The sequence below is a fragment of the Falco naumanni genome, chromosome 7 (genome assembly GCF_017639655.2).
Source record: "Falco naumanni isolate bFalNau1 chromosome 7, bFalNau1.pat, whole genome shotgun sequence".
In the NCBI taxonomy this organism is placed as follows: domain Eukaryota; kingdom Metazoa; phylum Chordata; class Aves; order Falconiformes; family Falconidae; genus Falco; species Falco naumanni.
Window position 1 is genome coordinate 39,917,177 of NC_054060.1, and position 27,925 is coordinate 39,945,101.

General features: G+C 35.3%; 1 protein-coding gene across 3 annotated transcripts in view; it reads right to left on the minus strand.

Annotated features, from left to right (window-relative positions):
- Positions 1-804: 804 nt before the first annotated feature.
- Positions 805-27,925, minus strand: part of VRK1 (VRK serine/threonine kinase 1) — a 37,878-nt gene continuing 10,757 nt past the window's right edge. For 2 of the 3 annotated variants that reach the window (XM_040601604.1, XM_040601603.1), the window contains exons 4-13: positions 25,394-25,463; positions 24,910-24,997; positions 23,387-23,495; positions 23,156-23,248; positions 22,044-22,176; positions 20,646-20,766; positions 19,504-19,562; positions 18,161-18,339; positions 13,841-13,934; positions 805-2,498 (exon numbers count right to left, since the gene is read on the minus strand). In XM_040601604.1, coding sequence (XP_040457538.1) covers positions 2,416-2,498; positions 13,841-13,934; positions 18,161-18,339; positions 19,504-19,562; positions 20,646-20,766; positions 22,044-22,176; positions 23,156-23,248; positions 23,387-23,495; positions 24,910-24,997; positions 25,394-25,463 — 1,029 coding nt within the window. In that variant the 3' untranslated portion in view covers positions 805-2,415. Of the gene's footprint in view, positions 2,529-13,840; positions 13,935-18,160; positions 18,340-19,503; positions 19,563-20,645; positions 20,767-22,043; positions 22,177-23,155; positions 23,249-23,386; positions 23,496-24,909; positions 24,998-25,393; positions 25,464-27,925 lie in introns of all 3 variants that reach the window. The other variant, XM_040601605.1, reaches the window with a different exon arrangement.

The window sequence follows — 27,925 nt, forward strand, 5'->3', positions numbered from 1 at the left end:
TTATCATGTATGGTGGCCACTTTGAAACATAGGTAGCGGAGTCTTTAACATTCCCTACTCAAGTGTCTCCCTGCTGTGCCTGTAAATGTCAGTCCAGTTTTTTCACGGCTGTGCGCACAGATTAGAAACAGCAGGAGAGCTTGGGAGTATGACTACAATACCAGTAAGGACACTTGTCTTCATGGCACTGCTCAAGTGATTCTTGGAATGCAGGACCCTGCTGTTTTCTAATATTTACACACAACTGGAGTCATCAAGAGCAGTAAATGCAGTCTAAAGGCAGCTTGCTTCTTTTGTGTTAGGGGCTTTACTTTCAAACAGGGATGTCAACAAAATCCTACTACACCCTCCACTTCTTATAAAGTGGTGTATTTCCCTATCCCTGTTTTGCAAAACAACACATGTGTGCAAGTACATACAGTATGCGATATGTACCGTAGTACTGCAGGGATTATCACAGCCTTCCTTCCACTTTGCTTATCCTGACCATCCCACACTTTAAAACATCATCGCAGTTTACAGTGAGCCAAAGACATTCTTGCCTGCCAAGACTGTAGTTTTGCAAAGTCTGTTGTGAGCAAAGGCAAGCCCTGAAACAACATTCACCTAGGATGGAAAGCACCCTTTTTCTTCACAGAACACTTGCCAGTACAAACTTTTTCCAGGACTTTTTTGGCGGTGGGAAGAGGCAGGGGTGGCTTACGAAATATGCACCTCAAAACATTTTTTCAAATATATGAAAATGTCTTGTGTTTGCTGCATTTGGCTTTGGTAGTCTCAAAAGAAAACACACTCCTTGTAAACTTCAAAAGCAAAGAGAGAAAGTTTACTGGTAAATAAGTTACTAAAAAAATTAAAATGTCAAATAACTAAAGTACAAAAGAATGACATTAACTTTGAGTATGCAAGACAGCAAGAGAATACAACATGCTTTCCTGACAACAGTTCTTCAGAATACTGTAACATACTTTTTGAACAAAATGATTAAATGAAGTAATTAAAAAGATAGTTTGAGGAGTTTTAAAAATGAGAGGCTTTAGCAGTCCTATTTTTACATCTGAAACGAAAAGAATGCTATGCTTAAAGCCATCAGCCACACTTTGCTAATTGAGTCTATAGCAGTCAGAGCAGAGTATAGCAGTCAGAGAAGAAAGAAGGCACTAGACCTTTTAAATATGTTATTCCAGTTTTATTTCAAAACAACGGATTCCCTTGTTTTCAAAACATAACCTCATCATTCATTCAACATTTTATGCTACAACATATTTATTTCAGTAGCAATTCAGACATAAAATCAAGCAAGCAGAGCACTGGACATCCACACAAATACACCACCCACTGGCTCATGTGGATTCATTTTGGTTTGCCAAACTTCACAAAGCAGGCTCCCTGATAAGAATTATGTTCATGCCCTAACAATATTTTTTTTTGCAGTATCTAAATGTAAAGTAGTGGTATTTCACACCAAAATTAAATACTGCATTTTTTGACTTACAACTCTGAAAACAAGACTCAAAGACAGGCAAGGAAGTACTTTTAAGAAAGGTTTTGGAAGGTTACATGCTTCTCAACTATTAAAAAAAGGTAAGCCATTATTTTGTTACGAGAAGCACATGTGAGTCAAGCTTTCACTCGAACTAGACACTTTACAAAGTTATTATTAATTACAAATTTTCACTAACATAAGAAGAAAACCTGAGGGGGCGGTTGAGAATGGACCTTGGATTTTGGTTTGTTCTTTTCTTTGCCCTGGGCCCTATGTCTGAAATTCTGGTCTCCTCCTTTCCAGAGAAAATCTGAATAATAGGAAAAGTGACACAAACACAAATACTATGAAAAAAATATAATAAATTCACTACCAGTTATCCAAATAATTGTTTAAACATATTTTGTAACAAACTAGAATCCAAGGATGTGATTTTTGTCTTACGTTCTCTTTTTTTAATTCAAACACTTGAAAAATATTTAAAAGGTGTCTCTACCATTTCAGACTTTATCCTGGTGTACATCTAAATGACCCTCAATATGACTTACTCAAAATTAGAAGAAATCAGATGCAACACCACTGTTCTTTATAAAGTACCCACAACGAAAGTAAATCAAGCTTTATTTCTACATTAAAAAGCAGAAAAAAGCACTCTAGTTTGTCTTTAAGTTATGAATTTGTGTATATAAAGAAAACACATCCTCACTTTAAAGTTGGCAAAATTTTGCATTAGTATTTAAGTATTCATAAATTATGCAAATATTTTAATAAAACATCTATTCTTCAAAAAAGGTACAAACAACAGTTCATGTTTTTAGGATTCATCACTTTAAAAGGAAAGAATTAGATTCCAGTGCTACGGTAACTGATAAAAAAGACAACCCAGAGATAAGCTAAAGAGTAACTTAATTTGTTGCTCCATCTATAATTTACTTCTGGACTCTCCTTCTGGTTGCTGTGCCTTTCTTGGCTTTTGGTGAGGTCATCTTCCGGCTTCTGGTAGCTACTGCATCTGCAATTCAAACAACAAAAAAAGACAAGACTTTCTAAAAAATAAAATAACAGAAACAGATCAGAAGAAAATACGTATAGTCTTTAAGAGGACAGATCGACTCAAATCATGCATTTAGTTTTGACTGGAGGGCAGGCGGACACATGATAGGGACTCAGAAGAATTTACCACAACTTCTGGGCACATTTTTTCCTGAAAAGCACGTTGTACAATTCAACTTCTCAAACAGTAGCATCACATACCTTTGAGCCAACTTAATAGCTCAGCTCCACTAAAGGATGAAGAATCAGATCCTCTTCAAAACCTAAACCCCTCCTTCCTCCCCATGCACCATCTTTTAGTTCCATGATCCTTCCCAGCATTAAGCCATTTTTGGTGCTCTTGAGCCCTTGTGCTAAGCTGATCCAGCTCCACAATCAGGCAAAGAACTTTTGTTTGGTCTAATAGTCTAGTGAGTTGCAGCATCTTAGACCATTCTGAATGAAGCTTATACAAGGGGAGGTGGAAGGCACACAGGTAGAAAAGAGGAAGATTTTTGTTCGGCAGCGTTGAGCCGTTAAATCAGCTCAGCTATCAGTGCAACTTTACCTCCAGATTTCAAGTTATTATTTGGCAATATTTTATTAACAAGGGTAACAAACAGTGCCACCTAAGTAAGATTCCTAACAAACCTGGCGGGCAGGTTGTTCCAAAAGACCATACTCAAACGCAGCAATAAAACAGTCCCCACACTTTGATTCTTCTCTGCCCACTAACAGGGAAAAGGGAAAAAAAAACCAACAAAACACCACAGCTCATTTCTGTAAATCACATTCAACTGTAGTCACTTTGAGAAAAAATATTATTTACAACAAAAATTGCTACCATTTTCACAAATGCAGTAACAATAAAATGTTTTTCATCTCTTGGCCACAGTATTATTGGGGCTTAAATTTTTTTTTTTATCCTGACTTCCCCTTGAAGTCAGTATGCCTAACTATTTAAGTTATTGCTTGTAAAACTATATATAACTCTACAGTTCCTGTTAACCTCTTACTCTGGATTACTGACAAAGAAAAAAAGATAAAATTGAGTTTCATGGAAGTCTGTAAGAAAGAAGCTGCTTGCATAAGACAACGGCCTTTGAGCAGTATGAGTCACCGATTGTTCAAGCTCAATGAGTAAGTCTGGGGAAAAATAAGAGGTAGAAAACAACACAAACCAAACCAAAACAGTTTTGAGCATACCCAAAGCCAAAACCACACCAAGAAAAGCAACAAACTACTGCAAAGTTTTCCTTTAACGTTTGCTTAATTTTACATAACTTAATTTGCTCTGAAAATGTTGACTTGAAATTAAAAATACCAAAATTAGCTTTGAAGAATTCTAGTCTTGAAAATAAAATGGAGAATGAAAAAAAGTCTTGTTCCTTTTTTGTCCAAAAGCACTTGCTGCATTCAACATATAACTATAAATATATTGCCAGACAATACGTCTTTGATTAATAAATTGCTTTAAAAAAAGCCAAACAACGGATAGCTCTGGTGATAAGTCTCTCATTGAGCAGAGCAGCTTTATCAATGAAAAATATGTTCTGGCAAAACACACCACTGCCTCCCCTCCCCCCAGCTGCCATGTAAAAATCAAATCCATTATGGTACCCTTACATAGCTAAAAGATATACAAGCAGGTATCATAAACGGAAGTAGTAAATTAACGATGCAAATCATTCCTTCTCCCAGCTAAATTCTGGTTTATGTTCAAGAATTATTTTATAATTTTCAAAGTCACAAAAATATTTCAGCTACTATAACTGTGAATTCTAGCAATAGACATGTCTCCTGAGTTTTCAAATTGAGTATTCAGTGGTATGTAGGTCAAGCTATCCTATCAACTGCATGAGCTGTAACAGTTTTCCCCTCTCCACCCCTCCTGAGATTTTTTTTTTCCTGGAATCTTTGTATTGCAACAGAAAGCAGAGAATGACTAAAGTTTTCTCTTCAAGAAAATACAATAACATGATCTTTTCCCCTTTCATTAATCTTCACTAGTTATGACTGTGAACTGTGATTTTTCTTCTCATCCAATCATAAGACTGTATAATGAAACACGGCAAAGACAGGTCAAGTTCGTGGTTTATTATCGCAAAGATGGTCAATATGAAAATGATGACCTTCAGCAGGAAAATACTATAGGTGCCTGCTTATAGAGAAAAAAAGAAATGAGTTACCAGATTTCCACATTTGTATTTCAAGAATGTAGTATTTCATGGTTGTCACAGACAATACAAGCAACTGCAGCTTACTAATTCCTCATTCAGTAAGAGCTTACCCATTTCTAGTTACCCATGTTAGAACATCAAAAAGGAGAAGACAGCTACCCTGTCTCTGATTTTTCCATTATGTTTATTGCATTAATGAATTGTTTTCAAGGCTTTTCTAAACAAACCACAATCATGGAGAATCTCTAAATGAATCATAACAACAACAAAAAATCCTTGTCATGGTTCTTCTATTCATAATTTCAAACTTAAGCAGCAGAAAAACTCTTTTAAACTAAGTTAATTATGTTCAAGTCAGAATGACTGCTCTGAACCCATGTTTAGCTTCAAACTTTGCAGTTATTTCAAAACTAAAGGTCTTTTGTACCAAAAAGCTTGTCTATGTTTTCAAAATTAATTAGTTTGATAACATATACTGCCCCCTCCCCACAAACATTTCTTGTGGGAGAAACATCAATTCTATTCCTGAAAACAGAAGTCCTGTGTGGGCAGCACCAAATGAGGACACAAAGCTATTACAAGGAAAGGAGAGAGTTTTTATAAAGCAGATTAAACTGAATTAGGTTGAAACAGCAATTCAAACGAGGAAGAATTATATAGGCAAAAATAAACCAGATGGTGTCACTGCACAGCTTGTTTTGAGACTGGAACAAAGTTCAGTAGAGGCATAAAGAGTCCCACAGGCTCTAGAGGAATTATTAGACTAGTTGACTGTGATATCTGATCCTCTCTTTGTAAATAATATCATAAAGCAACCTTACAAAAGAAGCCCAGCAGTACTATGTATAGTTTGGGGCTCTATCCTTCAAGAAAGTTCTGAGAAAAATGGAGGTAGGGGAAATACCAGGAGTGGTGATCATTGTTTCTAACTTTAGGGGAAAAAAAATAAATTGAATTTAACCAGTTTATCTGAAGAAAGGAAAAAACTAGAGAGAGATGTGATGTGCAAACGTGTACCACACGTGCAAAAGGTTGCTGCATAAAATGAGAGCAATTTTCATGTCCACAGTGGATAGGACAACTAATAAGCTTAAGGGAAATTTGTATTAGGTACTAAAAATATCAAAAGAAGATACTCAGCCTTATGAAACCCTTGTTACTAGTAAGGACAGTAAAATATTACAAGTGGTGTTGACCAGGGCTGTTTTAAAACCTTAATCATAGAGGTTTTAAGAGAAAATATTGGTATGTATCAAGATTAATACTCATGTAGACAGATAAGCCTGTCCTTAGGCTGCTGTATAGAGCAGATGACCTTTTGTCATCCCTTCTCCTCCTGTTTTCCAAATCTATACACATTGTTTTAGAAACACACATAAGTGGTACGAGTAAGAGAAATAAAACTGTACTTGAATAAAAAATGATATTTTTTATGAAATGACAGAAGTTCCTTTGTAAAAATAAGCAGACACCAGAGTCCCAAGTTTCCCACTAAATTGCCTGTTCTGATGGAAATTAAGACAGTGAGGTGATTCTGAGCAAGAAAACACAGCTACTGAGCAGATGAAATCAGGTATGATTTAGGTGTCAATGGTGACTTCTAGGTTACATCATAGCTAGCATATTTGAAAACATACATTTTTAGACATACAGATTTTTAGACTCTAGGCAAACATCAGTAAATGAAAAATATCTAGTAGCAGGCACACTGGAGGTTAGCAGCTGCATCACTTGCATATGCTGAATTTACACCTGACAGAGACCGAGTACCATGCCAGTCTGTATAACAGTCGAAGAGTTCCAGGAATTTTAGTTAATACAGTCTCTTAAACTAGACTTGTAGTAATCATCATTAAATAACACACCTAATACCTTTCACCCTCAAAAGAAGCATATGCACCCAAGTACACACCACCAGGTTTTCTTTCTTTAAAAAAAAAGAAAACCCTAATATGTTTACACATGTGTATAATCTCACGCATACACTCTGCTGTATGTTTATCTCTTTAAGAAATAAAGGTCAGATTGGGGGTATTGGACCAGGTGCTGAAGAGTTCTCAAGTGGTTTCTGGAAGAGATGTTCTCAAGACCCCACACAGATGAAGCTAAATCATCATTTCTACTACAGCAGGACACTTAGCACAGAACTGACGTTTCTTTCATACTGGTAACTTTGTGCCGCATATACTGAACTGCCACAGTTAAGCTGAGAAGCGATGAAGTAGGAATGAGAGGATCACTGTGACCTAACACAACTCTCCCTAGTCAACTAGATATGATCTTGCATATGTCACTATATCAGATAAATTAATCGAAGAGTGTTTCGTTAATAGTTTAAGTAACTAATTGTGGACTTGTCACCTCCAAAGGAGACAAATTTAGGACACTGTTCCTCAAAATTCATCCATTGACCACAGCATCACCTTTTACTTGCAAAAGGTGCTTCAGTCATATTTCATCTGTCTCTGATGGTATCAAATAACAAAGTCATTTTGCTGGATGGCTCTGTAAGAGACCCTTTTCCTTCAAAAGCCCCTTAAAAGGGTTCTACAATCATCAAACTGAAACAGGAAAGCAAGAGAATAGAACCTATACAATTGCTATTTACATATGGAAGGAGTAAGAAAAAAAAAATAGCATTGGAAGATTGAAGACTACGCTCAGCATCCAGCTGCAAACATCAAATGGGAACAGAAGCCAGGTTGTGCAGCTTTTAAGGAGAGTTAAGCATCACACTAGTCTACCATTCCCAAATCAGTTTGGGCAGTTTGAATATGGTGCCAAGAAAGAGCGACTTTTCTTTTAAGAAGATAAAATAAGGAAGAGTATGTAGTCCTCTAACAAACCCTTTCCCAACTTGGCCAGGGAACACTGCACAGCTGATAAACCTTGTAGTGTAACACTTCTTAACCAAGAAATTTTCAGTACTTTGAAGGCTGTTGAAGGAACTGCAAGGGCAACAAATAGTAGTTTTGCTTATTTGGTATATTCTCAGCAGTTCCTTTCCTCTACAAAAAATCAGAAACATGATTCAGAAAAAAAACAGAGACCAGAAGAATGCAAATATGGACTGGAACTCCAGGAAATATGATTGTGGGGTGGAGATGAGAGAGTGGAAAGTAAGTTTGAAGAGTTATGGGATGGAGTTTGGCTTTTGGTGTTCTGTTCCTTCAAGCCCTGTTTCCTGCAACAAATGAAGCTGACATGTTTCAACATTATCATATGGAAAAACATCAGGACACAAGAACGTATTGTTCAATGACTTTATGCCTTGTATTTCTTAAAGATAACATTGAATCTATGAGTGCTGTTTTAAAAATTTTAATATAGAATTGTTCCAGATAAAACTGATTTACTTCCATTTGCAAAAATTGCTTTACTGAAGACATTCCAAAACACAATTGTACATACACATATAAATCAGCAGTCACACTCAGCATGTGTTTAAAATATCCCTCTTCACCACCACAAAGCAATTTGAAGGAGGAACAAAAGTTTAATTCAAATGTATAACTTGCAATATTGAAAAAGGTTAGTACCCTGTAAAAATGTGAGTCACTGCAGTACAGTTTTTCTCTCTTTCCTGTAGAAAAATTTCACTTGCAAATTTTATATCCGAGTTTGAATTGCAACACTTGTTCAGCATACTGCAATACATCTTCAGGTTACGGAAAACCAACAAAAAAGCAGACATCACTTTTATGCTTAAATGATTTAGTTCTACATGTAAAGTCATTATACAAAACCTTACTCCATGAAAAATTTTCCTCAGAAGGTTTTTTGGTTTGTTTGTTTTGTTTTAATACTTTTTTATTAGCAGCAAACACAAGACAGTCCTGTGAAGTGTAACAAGGAACTTAAACACATTTAAAATGTAAATACATTTAAACGCTAGAAGCATTCTGAAGACATTGTATAGAAATAAGCTTAAAATACTAAGGAAGACTAAGTAGAAAACTGTGTTCTAAGCAGAGACAGGAGTAAACAGGAATACTCCCATACACCTTGGACATTAATGTTGCTGCTTTATTATTATTAAGTGGCACATGTTCAAGGTGCTTTTCAGTGAACGCATCATTTGCAAATCATCACAGAAAACCATTATTCAGGAAGAACCACAAAGATTTGTTTGGTATCTGATTTACTTTAACCTTCCTATCCATAATACTCCAAGATCTTTACACTTAAAAAGCACCTTCTACCACCCCTCTTCTACTTTAAATAGCTTTTCAAGATCCTCAAACAATTTTGAGGGAGGCCATAAAAAGACAGATCACTTCATATCGTGTTTGAATATACTTAATGCAAAATACAGAAGCAAGTTTGTCAATATTTCTGAGAACTCAGCGGAGTATTTCTCTGCTTTAAAACCCAAATCTTGATGTTAATTTCAAGATACAACACAGCAGCACATGCTTTTAATTTTAACTTCTAAAACCAGATCAGGTAACTCTCATACTAGAGCATTTAACTTGCAACATTCCTGAGACAGGGAAGGGAATGCTAAGAATGGCACAGAAAAGGACAGATCTTTAGGTGACTAGTCAGAGAAATGGATACACTGTTGTAAAACTACTATCACTTACTCCTGGAGCGTATTACTGATAACAGCCAGTATCAACTCCTTCACAAGAAGGAAAAGATGAGTAACAAACAATTACAGCTACAGGTTTTGCTGAAAATATCTGCATTAGGGTATAAAATTAAGAAGTAAAAATATCTACCTATAATGTGAGCACTGGTGTGGAGTAGAAAGACAAGTAACAAGTGGCGCCATAAACAAGCTCAAAAAACACCGTATGATGTGCCTTCTAAAGCTTGATGACAAGGCCAATAATTCTCTAAATATAAAAATGAGCCTAAGTGTAGATTTAATCCAACATTAAGGAATAAATCTTGCTTGAATAAAGAAGCCATGCAATGTAAATAAAAAAAGCTAAGTACTTATTAATTGAGTAATACTAATAAACCTCCATTTTGGAATGCCTTCTAACCAATCCATCAGTATAACCATTTTTTTCCTTGGAGCTCTTTAGATAGTTTTTATTTATACTGCAAGAGTATTTAGTATTTTATTTATACTGCAAGTTTCCAGTTAAGGCCTTACCATGCTAGATGCTATTCAGCAATCCAGACACGCATAATTCCTACCCCTAGAAGCACTGACTATTAAAAAAAAAAAAAAAAGTCCTTTACAGAAATACAGTACTTTCATTGCCATGATTACTTTAGTATTTCTCTGTCCCAATTAACAAACTGCAAAATTGTTTTTAAAAAAATCACAACAGAAAATAAAAAAGGCTGGTGTTAAAAATCCTATTCTAAAAAAATTCTGTATTTCTATAACCCAATCACCATCAATCCCACGACTGAAAAAAATCTGCCAGTGGTAGAGGTATTATCTCTATTGGTAGCTTTGAGCCTAGGATTACTTACAAATTCCCATTAAACTCTTCCAGCATTTATGCCATTTTCACCAAAGCTCCCTATACTAGCTGCCTATTCCATGCAAACTGATTAAAATAAGCATATGAGTCTTATTAATATTACGCAGTACAAACCTGCAGAAGTGATGCTTAATATGTACAGTGTATGTCAAAATTTGTTATTCTGCTTTAATATCATCACATATAAGCCTATATATTTTTACTATTATACATGAAGGCAGCTGATACACAAAATAGAGCTGTAACAGCATGAAAAAAAGCTTCATTTAAGAATCATTTCTTCTGATAGCATTTTTTTCTGGTGGACAAACAGTGACTGATATAATACTTCAACATCATCCATATTACCTTAAAAGATACCTCTCAAAATTCCACCTTTCAGGAAAGAATACGGGTTCCAGTTACCAGAGGGGGGAAAAAAAAAAAGAGGAAACTGATAACATGCTAATTTAAATAAAAAATTATATCAGAATTCCACAAAATTTTGTTCATCTTATTTTGGAAGTACAACAGAGCTTGTTTCTTGAGAGCTTTCTAAAATTCTGTGTCTATAGAGTCTAACACTCTTGCTTGACAGCTCCAGAAACACTGATGGCCAACATGACTGAAAAAAACGGCCTTCAGGGAACTCATCTGAAGCAGCCACTCTTTGGCTGAGAACAACCAGGGGGAGCATAAGGAAAAAGCAAGAATTTCAAGATGCCTGTCCTTTCTTTTCTCAGTGCCATTCTTTCTTGCTCCTCCACCAAGCCTGGGGGCTCCCCAGCCTCAGCAGTGGCAGATTTCATTACTGGCAGAGTCCCTGTAGCCACTGAGCACCCTGGTGTACTCAAACTGCTGCACAGCTGATTAGGGTCTTTTTGGGACAATTAATCTTTTGACTGGATTAGACAAACTGCATAGATGCGGTTAATACTGAGCAGCTGAGCAGCAAGAGGCTGCATGGCTGGCTCTTCTCACCAGTGCTGATAAGTCCAATAGCTAAATAACTAAACTTCAAGTTCTACAATTAAGAGGTATCAAGAAGTTATCCATTTCACTGGACAGTAAATTTCAGGATACTTTTTTAGTCACAGAACTAATTACATAACAGAGAAACAAGTCCATGGTAACATAAACTAGTCAGATTTGGAAACAGAGTTTTAAATATTTCTATAATAATCAGCCATTTTCAAATTGTCAAATGCATCAGAATCATAAGATTATGAAACAGTTGCACTTCCCTTCAACACGGATTTATGAATCATGTAGTAAGTGGTAAAGTTTTTAATTCCAAATCTGGAGAGAACCAAATGAGTAAGTGCATATATCACTTCTCACCTGAAATCATTTGATATACTCGCCTCACTTGGTATTCATTAAAATGGGTAGTACAAAAAGGTGAAGTTAGAACCATTTCACCTGTAATTCTATTGAATTGGCAAGAGGAGTTTTTAAAATTAAGCTTATGTCCCCCACTCATTTTAAGCACTGGATTCTGAAAATTATATATAACCTCCCAAATACCTTTGCTTAGTCTGAAAGAAACAGCATTTACAAAAAGCTGATACCACCACTTGGATTACAATTCCTCAAGTTCTTTTTCATCTCTATCCATGAGAATTTCAATCTAACATTCCAGGAAAAGAGAAGCCTAATATATCATATAAAATGAAAGTATATTCTGCTCATGTGTATCAAATCACAACCAAAATATAGTCATCCATATCTAATATTTTGTTATAGTCTTAAAATAAAATCGAAAATGCTAAAACTATGAACAAACATCAGCATCTTCTCAAATAATTCGTTTTTCCTGGAGAGAAAGCATAATCTAATTAACATTTTTTCAGCCACTGGTAGACTAGAAAATTCATAATAAATGGAAGTCAACAATACAAAAGGCATTCAAATTAAAAAAAAAAAAAAATCAACGATTATAATGATCAGAATTCTATAAGGTGAGCTGAAAATGACCAGAGCAGTGTCACCTCCTGGAATACCATTAGCTTAATTACTTGTACTTTGTACTATAGTTTAAGTAAATATTTTAGGGTAAATCCATAACTTACCAATAATATTACCGTCTTTGAAATGCTACATTTTCCTGTATAATGCCATACTCCTCCATCAAACCTTCTTTAAACAAGTGGATTTGTTTTGGGACAGACTCCAGTGCTACTGCACTACTTTTTTAGACTACTTGATCACGGACAACACCTGGTCTTTTACTTAATAGTCTGAATCAAAAATTCTTTAGGAAAAACATGCTTGCAATTACTTTAATTTAGTTCACATCTACATAAAGGAGTCAGAAGGTTAGATCCAGAAAACAGTTTGACTAGACACTCACTATACGCATACCCTATACAAATCTACTGAAGATTTCCAATCTTGGACTTAGAATAATCCTACTTTATCTGTCCATGACTTTTTCCAGACAACACGGAAACTATACCAAATTATCTGAAATGTAGCTTCAGCATTTTCTATCTTTATAGCTGATCCTTTCCTCAACTGTAAATACACTCACTTTTGGAAGCTGCTACTGCTAGAGCCCCTGGCTTTACCACACTGTGATGAAGAAGTCCTGAGGAGTCAGCACATTCTGACAGTGAGTTGGACAAGATGGAAAGACAAAAATGAGCATGGAGAAGGGAATGAATGATGGCAGAAGAGCAGGCTGCAACCACCATTTTTTTTTATCACCTAGCATTTCTACCAGATTTAGGCAGCATGTAACTGGAAAGTATACCTTTCTGATACAGAAAGTTCAAATATTTCAATTTTATTAATCTAAAAAGAAATTATGCAAGATTGAAAGCACTTGAACTGCTGCAGGTAAATGATTGTATTGGGTATATGTGGCCACGTGGCAGGGTTTTGGTAAGCTGGGGTTGGCTACAGGGGTGTCCTCTGCAGGAAGAGGCCAGGTGCTGCCCTGTGCCTGACAGTCCTTCCCAACTGGCTCCAAACCAAACCCACTGTAGACCAAAGCTGAGCCAAACTTGTGAGGCACCTCTGTGAGAAACTTAAGGGCAAAAACCACTGAGCAGGCAGACAGAGGATGGCAGTGTGGAGAAGAAAGTGAAAAACAGCAGAGGGAACACCAGGGCCAGAGGAGGGGGTGGTGCTGCACAGCACCAGAGCAGATATTCCCTGTAGCTCATGAAGGAACCCAGGATGCAGCAGATATCCCCTGCAACTCATGGGAGAGACCACACTGGAGCAGACTGCTATTTCCTGAAGGAACTGGACCACATTTTTTCCCTGAAGGACTGCAGCCCAAAAGAGAGTCCACGCTGGAGCGGAGATAAAAAAATGTGTGGAGGAGTGAGCAGCAGAGAAAATGCCATATACTGACCGTAACATCCCTTCCATGTCCCCTGCACCGTGCAGGTAGTAGAGTAGATAAGTCTACAGTGAAGAGTTAAGTTGAGCTTGGGAGAAGGAAAGGTGTCCTTGTCACTACCCGAATTTAATTTAAATGGCAATAAATTTAATTTAATTTTCCCCAAGTTGAGTCTGCTTTGCCTGCAACAGTAAATGGTAAACAATCTCCCCACCTTTGTATCTACCAATGAGTTTTCTCATCCCATTTTCTCCTGCTGTCCTCCAGAGGAGGGGAGTAAGTGGCTGGGTGGAAGTCTGGCCCTTAGCCAGGGTTAACCTACCACACCAGTACATGTGACTGTGAGAACAATCTTTTGACTTACTAGAAGAAGTAGGTTTCTTTTCTTCTGGACTTCCTGTAGCTTCCATTTCTGCTTCAGTGCTCTCACTGGCTGCAGCTGCTACCTTTCTTTTTTTCTTTTAGAAAAAAAAAAAAAAAAAAAAAAAGGAACTGAATTCAAGACCAGAAAAGACCACACAAAGTAGAAAATATCTTATTCTCACAAGATATTCCCCAATTATAAGCATTATTTCTTCATATATTATAAAATGTCTCCAGCTATACAGCAGATTTATTAATGCAAGAATACTAGTAGTAGGCAATAGATAGTTTAAAAGTTGAGTTCCCCTATCTGCAGGTCACATTAGAGGCTGAAATTTTCACGTATGAAAACAGAAGTTTTTATGATTAAAACCTGGGGGGCTTATTTACATTGAATAACTGTTACGAAAGGAGCAATCTGCAAAATCTTAAAGAACACAGAAAAACACGTTACCCAAAGTTGATGTTAATTGCTTTTTTTAAAAGCAATTACACCTCATAAAAGTCAAGTTTATCTGGATCCTTGCTTCTCATGGCTTTCTTTGCACAGCTTAGAAGTAGCTAACACCCACTGACAGTACATTATTATTTTCCTCTAATAGCAACTATTGGTTCTGTTCCACAGAAAGGTACTTGGGAAATCTGAACTCTATTCAAGGTACATTATCTTAAAACCTCTAAATGGATAGAACTGTTATTATCTGTGTATTACACTTAATCTTACTATTGCAAAGTATTCTTAAGGTGGTTATGGAAAGGTTATTTTTTTAAAGCCATGTGATTTTTGCAAAGGATGAGTTGACCTATATCTGTATCAGACAATAACTTTGATGGACATTGGAAGAGTCTTTTTTTGTTTGTTTGTTTTTAATTTTATGAGACTAGAGCTTTACTAATACAGCTTTAAAAGTGGCTACAACTTCACATAGCTCATGAGAGAAGGGGAGAGTGCATTACATCTTTCCTTTCCAAAGTGTTGCTTCATGATTACCATCTAAACCCTGCTGGGCTGAACAGATTGGTTCGATAATTACATACAATAACTGCAGTGGGCAGGTAACCCTCAGCTGGCACAGGGCAGCTCCCCTGTGAGAACTTCCATATGCAAACTGCACTGATGGAGTGCATTAGGTACATCTTTCCTGCCGGTGCACAGGCCTGATTACCGCCAGCCAAGACTCCAAGGTTAGCATGTCAGCAGATTTGTGATGCATTAGGCAGGAATAAACACAGACACTTTTGTTCATTCTGACCAAAATTAAGGAGGACTATTTCAGCGCTGTACTGCTTTTATATGAGAAATAATGCATTCCTCCCAATTGTACTAGAAAACATTTTAAATGCTCATCAGAAAAGCAGATATCCAATATACGCCACACAAAAGCAAAATACATTTATCTTGTTTCCAAGCTTATTTAATAAAAAGTGGTTTCTTAATCTTGATGCAGGTGAATTACATAGCAGCAGAAATCACACAGCATTCATCTGACAAAAGCGACATCTGTGCATCTGAAACTGAACAATGGAAGGAACCACAAATCACTAAGGTTCGTATTTTTCCAGTTTAGTTTACTCCCAGTATTTCCCAACAATTCTTCAGCACTAAATAAAAGAAAGATATGGTCATTGCCCTAAATAATTTAGTCGGGAGCTCCAGATACTTTCTTCAACACATGGTACTGTTTTGCTCAAACTATCATAAAATACCACACAGAGAAACCAATATGCATTTACTACACAGAAAACAAAACAACAAAACAACCCTCCAGCAGAACTGTGGACTGTGTTTCATTTACTTATACATGTGGGGAAACTTGACTCATGATATAAAAAATAAAATTTAACTTTTAATATAGCAGACATCTGTGAGTTTTAGCCAGATACCAATACTGGAGACTGACTGAGATTCCAGAACAACCATGCTTATATGCAACATATAATGCATATCATAGCTCAGTTAGCTATATGAGCTGGAAGCACAAGAGAGTCCTACATTCTAAGAATTTATTTGCACAGAAGCTAGAAATATTATCTCCTATATACGAAACAGCAAACTTCAGAACACCAAATAACACTTTTAAGAAAGTATTACGGTAGGTTGTCCCAAAGGAATTGAAAAGTAGGTGTCTTAAGACCTGTTGTGATTAAAAGATCAGTACAGCCAAAATGCCATAAATACTCTATATTTGAGGTCACTGTCTTCTCAAGGGTGGATGCCAGACTGCATTTTTCTTTTCCATATTGGACATTAATCATGCCAAAAGGAATTCAGCATGTGCTAGAAAATAGAGGCTTTCAAAGGCAAGACGCCTTGGTAAATTATCTTTATGGAAAGCAGTTTCTAACAGTTTGGAATTTATCTTTAAAACAGTCATCAAGTTGAGCTTCCTGTCACAGCTGAAAGTACACATAATTTTAATTGGCATTCTATGTTCTTCCTTTCTTCCTCTGTGTATCTATGTGTCCAGCCATTCTCAACTAGCACTGATAGTCTTCCTGTTCTCCTAGCCTCTCAAGGTCTGACATCCTCTGGAAGAAAGACCTAGTAGCATGAGTTCCCAAACACATATTCTGCTGAAGAGCCTCTTTCCATTCATTCTTGAAGTGCAAAATACACCCTTGGAAGGAGGACAGACACAATCTATTCTTCTACCCTAGACTATACCATAGGTGTTACAAGGCCTAGGCAATAGAACGTAGAAGGAAGAGTCATCTGTCTGGTATTTGGTCAAAAGCAAGCAGGTTATGTCAACTCTGATTTCAAGCAAACAATCTTATTCTGTCTGGACACTAGCAGTAGCTGGCATGAAGTAGCTAGCATAAAGTTCACTGCAGTACAAAGCAGACAACTGAAATTTTTGTTTTTATTCAAACAGGCCAGTAACACTCACTTTTCTTTAAGTGCTTAAAAGTATTTGCGACAACTAAGCAAGCTGACCATACATAAGGTTCCTGAAAGAAAAAAAGTAAAATAAAAGAAACCCAATCTAAAAAACTAACTCCTAATTGATACTAGTAAGTAAGAACCTATGGAAAATTATTATCCTACCCTTTGGGAATAGTCTTGACTGATATTGGCTAAATAAATAAGATTTTTGAAGTTTTATTCCATTGGAAATGTGCACCAGCCATCTCTGCTGGACAAGGACATTAAAGGTCACAGATGTTGGCTCTGCAGCAGGCCAACTTATTCAGCAAAGAAACCAGCCAACCATTAAAAACAATTTTTTTTTTTTTCCCCAAAGCACAGGTCTCAAGCCATGTTGATCCACGGGGGAACAGAAGAATTCATGCTAATGAGCTCTCCTTTTGGACAGATCTTTACACTCAGTGCAATAGAAAATTAGTATAGAGACCATGGCTATACAATCTTCATCAAAGTACTACTTACTAGGCAAAAAGAAAGAAAAGGTGGACATATATCCTCAGAAGACTTTAAAATCCTACACTTTTTTTCTTTTGTGCTTTTTCTCCATCTTTAACACACTGCTGATCATATCAGTAAGCAGGCAGAATTCTGGTACTATTATCCTGTATTATAATTCTCAGTTCCTAGGTTCATGCTAAAGGAACCAATAAACTGCCCACCTGTTATTAACAAATGCAAATAAACAAGTAATAAACGCAGTTTGAAGTACAGGATAATATGTATTGTTCCATTATTTGACCATGTTTTATTGTTACTATAAAACACTAACATAAACGTTCCTTAAGGCTTAAAAAGATCTTACACTGTATTCAAATAGGAGTCCAAATCTAGAGTTTAAGGCTTCTTAAATACAAGGAATAAAATACCCCTAGACTACCACCATAATTAAGACTCATAAATCACATATTAGATCACAGTGAATTGAGTATGTGAACTCCAGAATCAGATATTTGGCATAACATTGTTTACTTAAAACTAAGCTTTTCACTAGTCACGGAAACTAATATGAAACAAAAACAAGACTTATTTTACCTTACATGGATTTTGACCCATCTAGAGTTTTACCAATTTAACAAAAATAAGTAAATTAGCTGCATGTTCATCTGTTCAGAAGTCATTACAACTATATATACGCATTCTATATACTTCAGTCAAGGTATTAGCTATTACCTATTATGAAAGTACACTTATGAACATCATTCTGTATTACACTAACAACAATTAGTGACGTTCAATTAGAGAAATAATGCATAAGAGTAGGACTTAAATATTTCACTATTTGCTTATTTCTTACTGGATGTACTTATGACACCTACTTCCAATACTTATTCCTACTTATTTAACTCAAAAAAAATACATTAAAAGAAGCTGATAAATTTTTAGAGTAAAAACCTTTGGCATGGGATTTGTTTGCAAGTCTCCATTCTCTGACAAGCCCAAGTCAAGTACTCCATCATCTTTTTGCCCAATGGCCTTAAGACCTTGCAGAAGTATTTCTCGGAAATGCTGATAAACAGGTTTCTCTTCATAGCTCAGTAGCTTCACCTTTTCCATATATTTGGCTATTTCATCTAAAGAAACAGTACCTCCAATTAATTTCTATTTGAAAACATTTTAATCATTCATTTTTACCACAAGAGCCAGAAATTATGCATGCACTACTTATGCTATTTTTTGAAATGGTTATTTATAAACTCATAATTATGACTTTACTACAACACGATTTAGAAAAAAATTATACCAAGGTTCATTACCCAGTGATGACAGCATCACTGTTTTTTACATGTTCATTGCAATGAAGAAAACAGTCAGTCGTGAAAAATGTAATAGGCCAATCTTCACCAATGAATGCTTGTTTACATGGTATTTCTTATGTCTATATTTTAAAATGTTGAAAAGGAAACTCAGTGTTACCTCAGAACTTCATCAGTTCAACACTGAAACATATAATAAAAAAAAAGAAACATTTGACCACTGAAAAAAGAAAAATCACATCTGACAGTGAAAACTCTTCTGATCACCAGGAGTAGCTGGAAATAACTAAATATTTAAGATCTCAAGAAAGTGTATTTCTAATAGTCAGGTTTTAAAAAAAAATACTACTCAGCAAATCACCAATGCCAAATAGAAATGATCTATACTTCAAGTTTGCACTATTTTATGTTTTGATTCTCTGAAATTCAGTTGTGAAAAATCAACTTATACATCTTATGTTTGCAAATACTTAATACAGTCTTTTAATCAGAAGCAACATAGTGTCTGCAGTTCATATAACTGCAGCCAACAGGAAGAGTCTAAACTTCTCTTAATCAACGATCTAACACATGCCACTTCATTGTTGCTGATAAGTTTCTATCTATTTTTCTTCTTACTCTTAAGTAAACAAGGAGGACTTAAAGAAGCAACAGATCAGAGTACAATGTCCAAGACAGGCTTCTCAGAAAAAAAAGCTGCTGACAGTCTGACACCTCCTCACCTTTTGCAGCAACTGAATTGATCTGTTTTTATTTGAACAGAGTAGCATAGCCTTCCCTTGTACACACTCAACATGCCCCAAGTAAATACAAATTTCAGAGCTTCTAGCCATTCTCTGAAGTTGTGGACAATTTGATGGCACCCAAACAGATTAAAATAGTAAAATCCATCAAAGAAACAAGACACTAAAACAAATTATTAGAGAACATTTACCACATGGTACAAACCAAAGTATTTTAATTTAAAATAGCTCCTCTTACCTGGTTTATTTTTCCCAGGAAAGCATTTGTCCATCAAAACTGAAATATCATCTCTACATCTGAAAAACAAAATTATCCAGATCTATTGTTTCTTTCAAAGTTTGAATCTTGCCCTGTCCTGATAAACTTCCTAAGTACATAGCTTGGGCTGCTGTCAGAAACAGGAAACACTACTAGGTAAAACTTTGGTATGACTTCGTACAACCATTTTTAGGAGTGCAGTACATCTGAGAACCTGATGAATGCCAGACAGGCTATTTGAAATAAGAATCAAAACCTGTTGAACAAAAACTTGCCATATAAAAGCAAGCAAGCAGAAGACTGAAGGAAAAGAACTGGTGCATTTTAAGCTCTCACATACCAATCCCCTTGCCTCTTCTGGCTAGAGGACTCTTTCTCTACCTGATTATTCAGAGCAGATCCAGGACACACTGTCTAGCTGATTATTCAGAGCAGATCCTCTGCCAAAATAATAACTGAGGGGAAGTGAGAGGGAGGGCTTCACCAACATTGGTGGAGGCCTAAGTGTTAAAAGTAAAGACAAGGAAGCCAGGAAACAAAAACTTGTTAATGAGACAAACTGCTGTGCTGGGACAGCTTTCTTCATATTAAATACCTGACAACCGTTGAGCAGGGCAGGGGGGAAGATGAAGAAATGTAACAGTGAGGGAAAAGGACAAAAAAATAAAGAAAGAAATCCCACATTAGTAGCCTTCCAGCTGGAACGATGCTCAAAGAGATTTTAGATCCATCCACTTTTAGTACTAATCTCTGCCACTGACTTCAGAGTATAGTGTTATAAAGGCTACTCATACTCCACACCTCCCTTTCTGTAAAGCAGGAATAATGGTTACTTGCATACCAAGAAAAGTGCTTTTTGGCTTAACCATGGCAGTACTCTAAAATGTCAATACCGTGTTGGATAAGCAAGCATGTCACATATACAACAACAGCAGAGTAGTGGAAGTTAAGTTTAATTACAAGCCAAGGATACATGAGACACAATGAAGGGAAACTGGGGGTATACAAAACAACAGTCTACTTACCAAAAGGGAACATACTCAAAGTACAAAGCATTTCTAGACTAAGATATTTTCATTCATATTTTCAATTTCAAAAGAGAGAGAAAACAAGTTTCTCACCTGATTTTGGAATCTCTGACAAAATTTGGATCTTTCAAATTATCCTCCCACGGTAGATGGCCACTAAGCCAATGAATCATACAGTAACCCAAAATCTCCAGATCACCACGTCTCGATGGTGCTAAATATATATGCACACATAAAAAAAGAACCATAAAAGCAGCTAATAAAGTGCACACGGTTTAACAACAGTTAAAATTTGTAAATACATTAAGACAATAGAAAGCCAATGCTAACAATTTAACACTACTGTATCTGTTACTGATTTCTTTATTTTAGTGTGAAAGCAAGGTAGGAAAAATCCTACATCTGAATGGATAATTTTATTTTCAAGTTCTTTATCAATACCTTTCTTCTGTTCAAGGACATGACATGATGCAGCTATCCCAGTTTGGGAAGCTTTTTAAGTACTCAAGATTGTGGAAAAAATAGAGCAAGTTAGTGAAGTGATTCACTTTCTGTTCAAAACAGTTTTTACTTCCCTTCTCTAAAAAGGTAATAGTGATGAAACCCCACCTCCTGAAAAAAAAAAATATCCCATGATGCTGAAATATTTCATGTGGCCTGAAAACTAAACAGAGGACAACAACAGATCAGATCCCTCAGCCCTGCCCAAAAAGCAAAACCACAACCACATGCACACTGACAACAGACTACACTAGAAATATAAATGGGCAAATCAAGTCATCTTTGTTCACATTCAGTTCTAAGCATGGGTGCAACAGTTCATCCTGAAGTAAATAATAATTTCCAACAACTGATATTTTTGCAGGACACACTTCTATGCTAATAAAACAAAACAAAAAAAAAGAATAAAACTGGTGTTCACTATGAATCCTCAATGTTTAATCAGACATAGACCTGTCCTTTTCATGTTCAACCTTTTCTCACTTCCTGCCTTTTGATGTTCAGTCAATATAGATATAATTATAAAATAATATTTCATGTTGTTTTGTTTAAAAATCTTCCAAATATTAAGCTATAAACAAGAAAGAATATTGTGCATCTTTGCCAAATATGAAAGAACAGTATCCTTCTGACAACAGGAACTACTTATCTCCTGAAAGCAGGGCCTGTTTTTCTATCAAGATCTCACAAGCACTCTTCCGTTTCTACTTAGTTAATAAAAAAAAACCACACTAAAAATCTTAACAGTCTATAAATCAAGGAAGTCTATTTAAGGAAGTTACATGAAAAATACAGTAAATTAATATCAAAGTAAACGTTAGTAAATGGAAAAAAAGAAAGATGGCAGCATAGTCCATAGAGAAGAAAACCATATTTTTATAGATTCAGAAACCTGGTTGTTTACAAAACTCAATGCAGCAAATAAATTCTTTCGCATTTATGAAAAGGATGCACAAATGCCTATTGCTGAGAACAGTTTTACCTCCTTACCCACACCCTTGTGTGCATCAATACTGGTATATTCAATAGTTCCATCATGACACCTTTTAGGATCTTCTTTATATACTTTGTGGACTCCTTCAGGACAGTATCGGTAGGCAAGTCCATAATCCACCAAGTACACCTAGTAATTTCCACAAAGAATTCTAAGATTAAAGAACTATAGACACAAAAAATATGAAATAATAAATGTATAAGCATTCTCATAACTTCTTAAAAAGTATTAAAAATGGTGAGGTTTTCAACTTTATATGATCCTTTCTCAGTGCATTACTGAGATTACTACATATGATTTGAAAAGAACGTGTCAGGTAGGTTTCGTTGTTTTCCATATAGCAGTTTGATCTGCAAGTCATTCCTTGTGATACAGAGAACAAAGTACAGTAAAATAGTCAGTTATTTTATAAATAACTGGTAAGATTATATGCAGGGAAAAAAAAGATGTAACGTTCATAGATTTATAAATACATTACTGTCCTACTCTCTTTAAAGTCAGCTCTCTTATTTGAACAACACTACATACTATTACTCCTCACTAAGACCAGTTACTTTAAAAGAACTGAGATTACTTACTTCATGAGCTAAAACATTTGGGCAAGAAGACATACATAATTCTGAAACTCTAATATGCATTGTTTGAATAGTAAAGAGAGTTAAAAATGCAGAAAAATGGAAGACTTCTGTAAATCAGGTGGAACAATCAACACTTTAAAGACCAATTTTTCCAAGTAACAGAACACTTATCTGATGGATTTCTTGAACAAAGGAATGAGGTAACAATGCAGACAGGCAAACATAATTTACCAGTGTGCTATATAATTTTAAGCTTCCACCTGCAAATACCTATTTGTGAGTCAATTCTTTTTTAATCTTGAGAATTTCTCTAGAATATTATTTAGGCCAAATAGTCAATTTGATAACTGTCCAGCAAAATGCATTAGAAAAAACATAGAATATTAACTAGATATAAATGTCAAGCAGAAATAATGTATATATACATTCTTAAAAATGAGCTTCTGCTAGATTTCACAGGTTCAAAGCACTTCCATGTGTTGTCAAATAAAAGGTTTAAAACATGAGGAATAAAATGCATAAGAAATAACCTGATTAGGGTTCTTGTAACTCAGAAGAAGGTTTGAGGCCTTGATGTCTCCATGCACATATTCATGCTCATGGACGTATTCCAGAATATCAAGCTAACAAAACAAAACAGGCATATAAATGCAGTACCCCGCTCCACCCAGCAGAGGACCTGTCGTCAGCACAAAAGTGTGATTTAAGGGAAAGACTTATATGGGGAAGCCAGGCTGTAAATACCTGGTTTTTAAACTTACTATTCTCAGGCCTAATTGTAGCACAGTTTTATGGGAAAATCGCTTTGCATTCTCTTCATACATCTTCTGTAGATCTCTGCCAAATCTGTCCATAATCATAAATCGATAACTAAACGCAAGGGGGGAAAAAAAGCAGCAAAGTTACTGAACTGAACTTAGCAAAGTATTTTAGCAATGTGTTAACTGCACAAATTACTGATGAAAACATGTCTCTCAAAAGATAAACTGCAGGTACAAAGAAAAGAAATATGTGGGAAATACCTGACTTTTTTTTATAATGTATATCAGTTCTTAAATCTTTTACATCAGCTAGTTAAGTTTGTCCATCAAAACAACTGTTCTTTATTCCTGGCTAGTACGATAAAAAGTACTCACGGGGGAAAATATCTGTATTGTAATTCACTATAGATAAAACCAAGCATCAATTACTTACAGCAATATTTTTTTTACTTTATAAATGACCATTTCTTGAAATCTATAGAACTATAGCAATCTTTTTTTAACTTATTATTAAAAATATATCTCACTTGCCAAAGGTGATCTGATATTCATTACTATAGCCAAACTGGTTCTATTACTGCTGTATTAAATACTTAAATTAATACTGGCTGTATTAATGGAACTCATGCATTAAACACTGAATACAAAGAACAGTTTATGGGGGAAGTGTGGGGGAACGACAATAATAATTTTTGTTATATGTACTTTTGCCTCTCGAAAGTCATGTTGTTTTTACATTAGATTAGTTTTAACGTCGAGATCTACTGAAACAAAGATACTTCTGACACCATAGGGCATAGATATCAACTGCCCTACACAGTCGTCCACACAAAGCAGCCTGACCTAATATAAGCTGCCAGAGAACTACTAAAGCGCCTTTGCAGCACAGCTGTTTAGAGAAAGCCCAGTATGAAACAAGGACTGTTACGCAAATAAGCATAACATTCAAGACCAAGTAACAAAAACCCTTCGTGATACAGAACAATACTAAAAACTATCCCTAGATGTAAGACAGATTTAACATGAGACTAGAAGTGATTCTAGTTCACAGATTAAGTAAAAAAAAAGCAAACTATCCCTAGGGAAAATAAAATACATTTAGAGAGACCACTAAGTCTTTTATACTTGTGAGTAAAAATACCCTTTAAGTGCACAGCACACCAGAAGAAGAAAAACTTTAAAGGTTGTCATATTATTCAAGGACTTACACATTAGAAGTTGACTTTATTTTAATTCAAATATGAAAAGCTTCTATCAGCATCACTGTATAACAGCAATGTTCAACAGGAATGAAAAATAAATCACAAAGAATGTAATAGACACACATACAAAGAGAATACAGACAATATGCATCTACTCATCTATTCCTCAAACACACCCTGTTATGAACATGAAACTTTGTAAGAGAAATGAACAATATGAAGATAGGTGGAAAATACATCTTGTAAAGTAAATTAGGTTAAAATGGATAATCGTTGTGGATGAAATAAATCCCAGTATATGCCAACAATAGATATGTTCACCTGTTTCCATTTTTTTCATGCAAGCCAGAACCCCAGTATCTTGGTACACCTAGGTATTTCAGTCTATGGGACTTAGTCCACTTCTGAACTGAAAATACAAAAAAGGGTAAGTTCATGAATTCGCAATAGTAGAGACTTACATTAAAAGTGAGTACTCACATCGCTTACAGTTTCTGCATACATGTGAGCTGCTTATTTCATGGAAACTTGTATGCAAAGTACACTGGAAAGTTAATGACGCATCCATTGTAGGGACAAAGATGCAACTAAAGTTTCAATTTAGACAATACCATCAACACAACTATAAAGAACATCTTACCAAAACCCCCTAATTTTACTATATGTCTGATTTAGATTTCAATAATTTAAAAAATAATTTTGAATACGACCTAAAAAGATTCTCTTAAAGTTCAACCTTACTCCTGTAGGCTCTATTTTCCTAAATACTTGTAGTTCATTAAAAACATTTTAATAGACTGCTTACTTTCATCTGGCTTAGCAGCTCGCATGTAGAACTTTAACTCAGTAAAAAGAGGTCCATTCTGGCTGGGTTCCTTTAAGACAATTTAAAATTAGTTAAAAACTGCTGTGTTAGTGCCCAATAATTATTAAAAGCTCACAAAATGTAATGTCCACCCTATAAAAAACATACTTTCCCTCAAATCCTCTACCCAGTGCCGATAAATTCAAAAGAATATGTTCTTTCTACAAAGAAAGTTGGTTCTAAAAACTTATTTTTATTATAAATTGCTTAACATTAAGGTATCAAAGAATCCTTTCCCATAACAAAAAATAAAAGAATAACAAATTAACTGAAATGTGTAGAAATATTACCAATAATTGGCAGCAAAAGTTTAGCAGAGAACATTAAACAACTTTTATTATATCAGGTTTTCCAGATTAAAGCTGGATTGCATCAGCTGCAATCATCACCAGTGAGCCTACAATAACATCTTGAATGATTTGATGGAAAAATCTTAAAAGTTAAATCCTTGCTGAACATGAGATATGTTGTTCATACATTAGTTGATCAAGGTAAAAATTACAGAGGATTTTATCAAACTAAATTATAAGAACTACAGCTATTTGGACTTCAGAGTTTACCTTGTATTCAAGCTAACATAAGGTATTTCAGTTTCATTTTCTAGCAACAAATCTATGGTAATCATGCAAGCACAGTGCAAGAGAAATTGGTTTGAAAACCCCAAAGTTTTGAAATACTGCAAGAATTGCAGATGGACATGTACCTTGACTCTACATTTCCAGAACATAGTGAAGGTGGGAAAAAAAAAAAAGTTATTTCAACTCCTGCAACTTTTAACTGATTGATTTTGAGATAAGCTTAAGCAATTTATTTTAGTCTAGCTAATCATGTATGTCCCAAGTCACCTAATTTCAGTGAAAATATCTTTTTGGAATATCCTACATTTTAAACAGCTATCAAAAAAAAAAAAAGAATATGATTGTTGGCATGAAAGAATACAATCACATGATATTACCAAAAGTTCCAAGATATGTAACATCAGTCTCAAATGGTTTTAATTGTAACTTTTAAATGCAGATGTAGTGATGCAGAAATTTGCTAAAGGCCAGACTATACCACTCAGCTAATAGAGGTTTACTGCTGTCTGACATTAATGAAGCAATGTAAAGAGATCAAACACACTGATGCACATGGGCTTTAGTGTGCATCTGCTGTATTGGCTCAGAGGCAGAGTAGGAAGACTGGTCAGAATGAGAGCAGATACCAGCTTAGGCACCACTCCTAGGTCTGCAGTATGTATGTATATATATATTTATATAGCTACCACTTATCTCCACCTCATCTTCAGCAGCATTGCCCTGACAAACAATGGAGCCAAGACAAGAGTTTTCTGGCCCCTCCTTGTGGGACCAATGTTCAGACTTCAGCCATGAACTGGAAAAATAAAAACCAACTAGACCAACTGATCAATGCACATAGACTTTGGAACATGCATATCTACTTTCAGTTACTTTATTTATCCACTATGGACAAGTTAGTGATACAGAGGTTACATACAGAGAGAAAGGTTAAATAGCTGAATTCTTATACTGCAGTTATCTCAAACAAATGTTACTTGACCTATTCATTTGTTTCTGTGTAGCATAATCCATTATACATATTATTTTGATTCAATTTACACAGGTTTGAAGAATGTTATTTTCTTACTGAAATACAACAAAAAACTGTAGGTGTTAAAAATTCTTAAAACATTTTAATAAATAATTCCACAAAAAAATTCTGTCTCAGTGCTGAAGAAAATATCTCTTTCTCTAGTCAGAGCAAATGCTGAAAATTTAGTATGTTTTCTTACTTGAGGGGATGGATAAATGATTTAACCACAAAACAGATCTTCATATTGACCATGAAGCAGTTTTCCCATAATACTGTTAATTCTACATATAGATAAAGAAATGCATACACTATGTTAAAAAGGCTCACGTAATAATGTCCAATATTTGCCATAGTAGTCATCTTACAATATGCTAAAACCAGAAAGACTTCAAACACAAATTTCTACAACTTTATGCCCAGGGTCATTCTAAACACATGATTTGCAAAACTGCAATTAAAGTTTAATTAGAAAAGATATCATAATGGAACAGATTATGGAGTATGTGTCGAAACCCAACAAATTTCTTCTAGTAGTACTTTAAGAATTCTGGTCTTTTTCAGTCAGCAATTTAATGACGTGTTATTAAACTCTGCATCCACTCCTGAACAATGAAATCTGAAAGGTCCACATGTTGAAAAGCATTTCTTTTTTTAATAAAAACTGTGATTCATTTCACACTGCCCAGACATCAATACTATAAGGATATGTCAAAAAGTAAGTCAATTTCCATCCTGCTTTAAAGCTTAATTTGAAGAACATAACTATAGAAGCACATATTTTGTTAAACACTAATAATTGTTCAAAGCTGTTGACTGCTTTGCTTCAGCTGATGGATCAACCAGCAATCACCCAGGCATCAGAAAACAGGCTCTTACTCA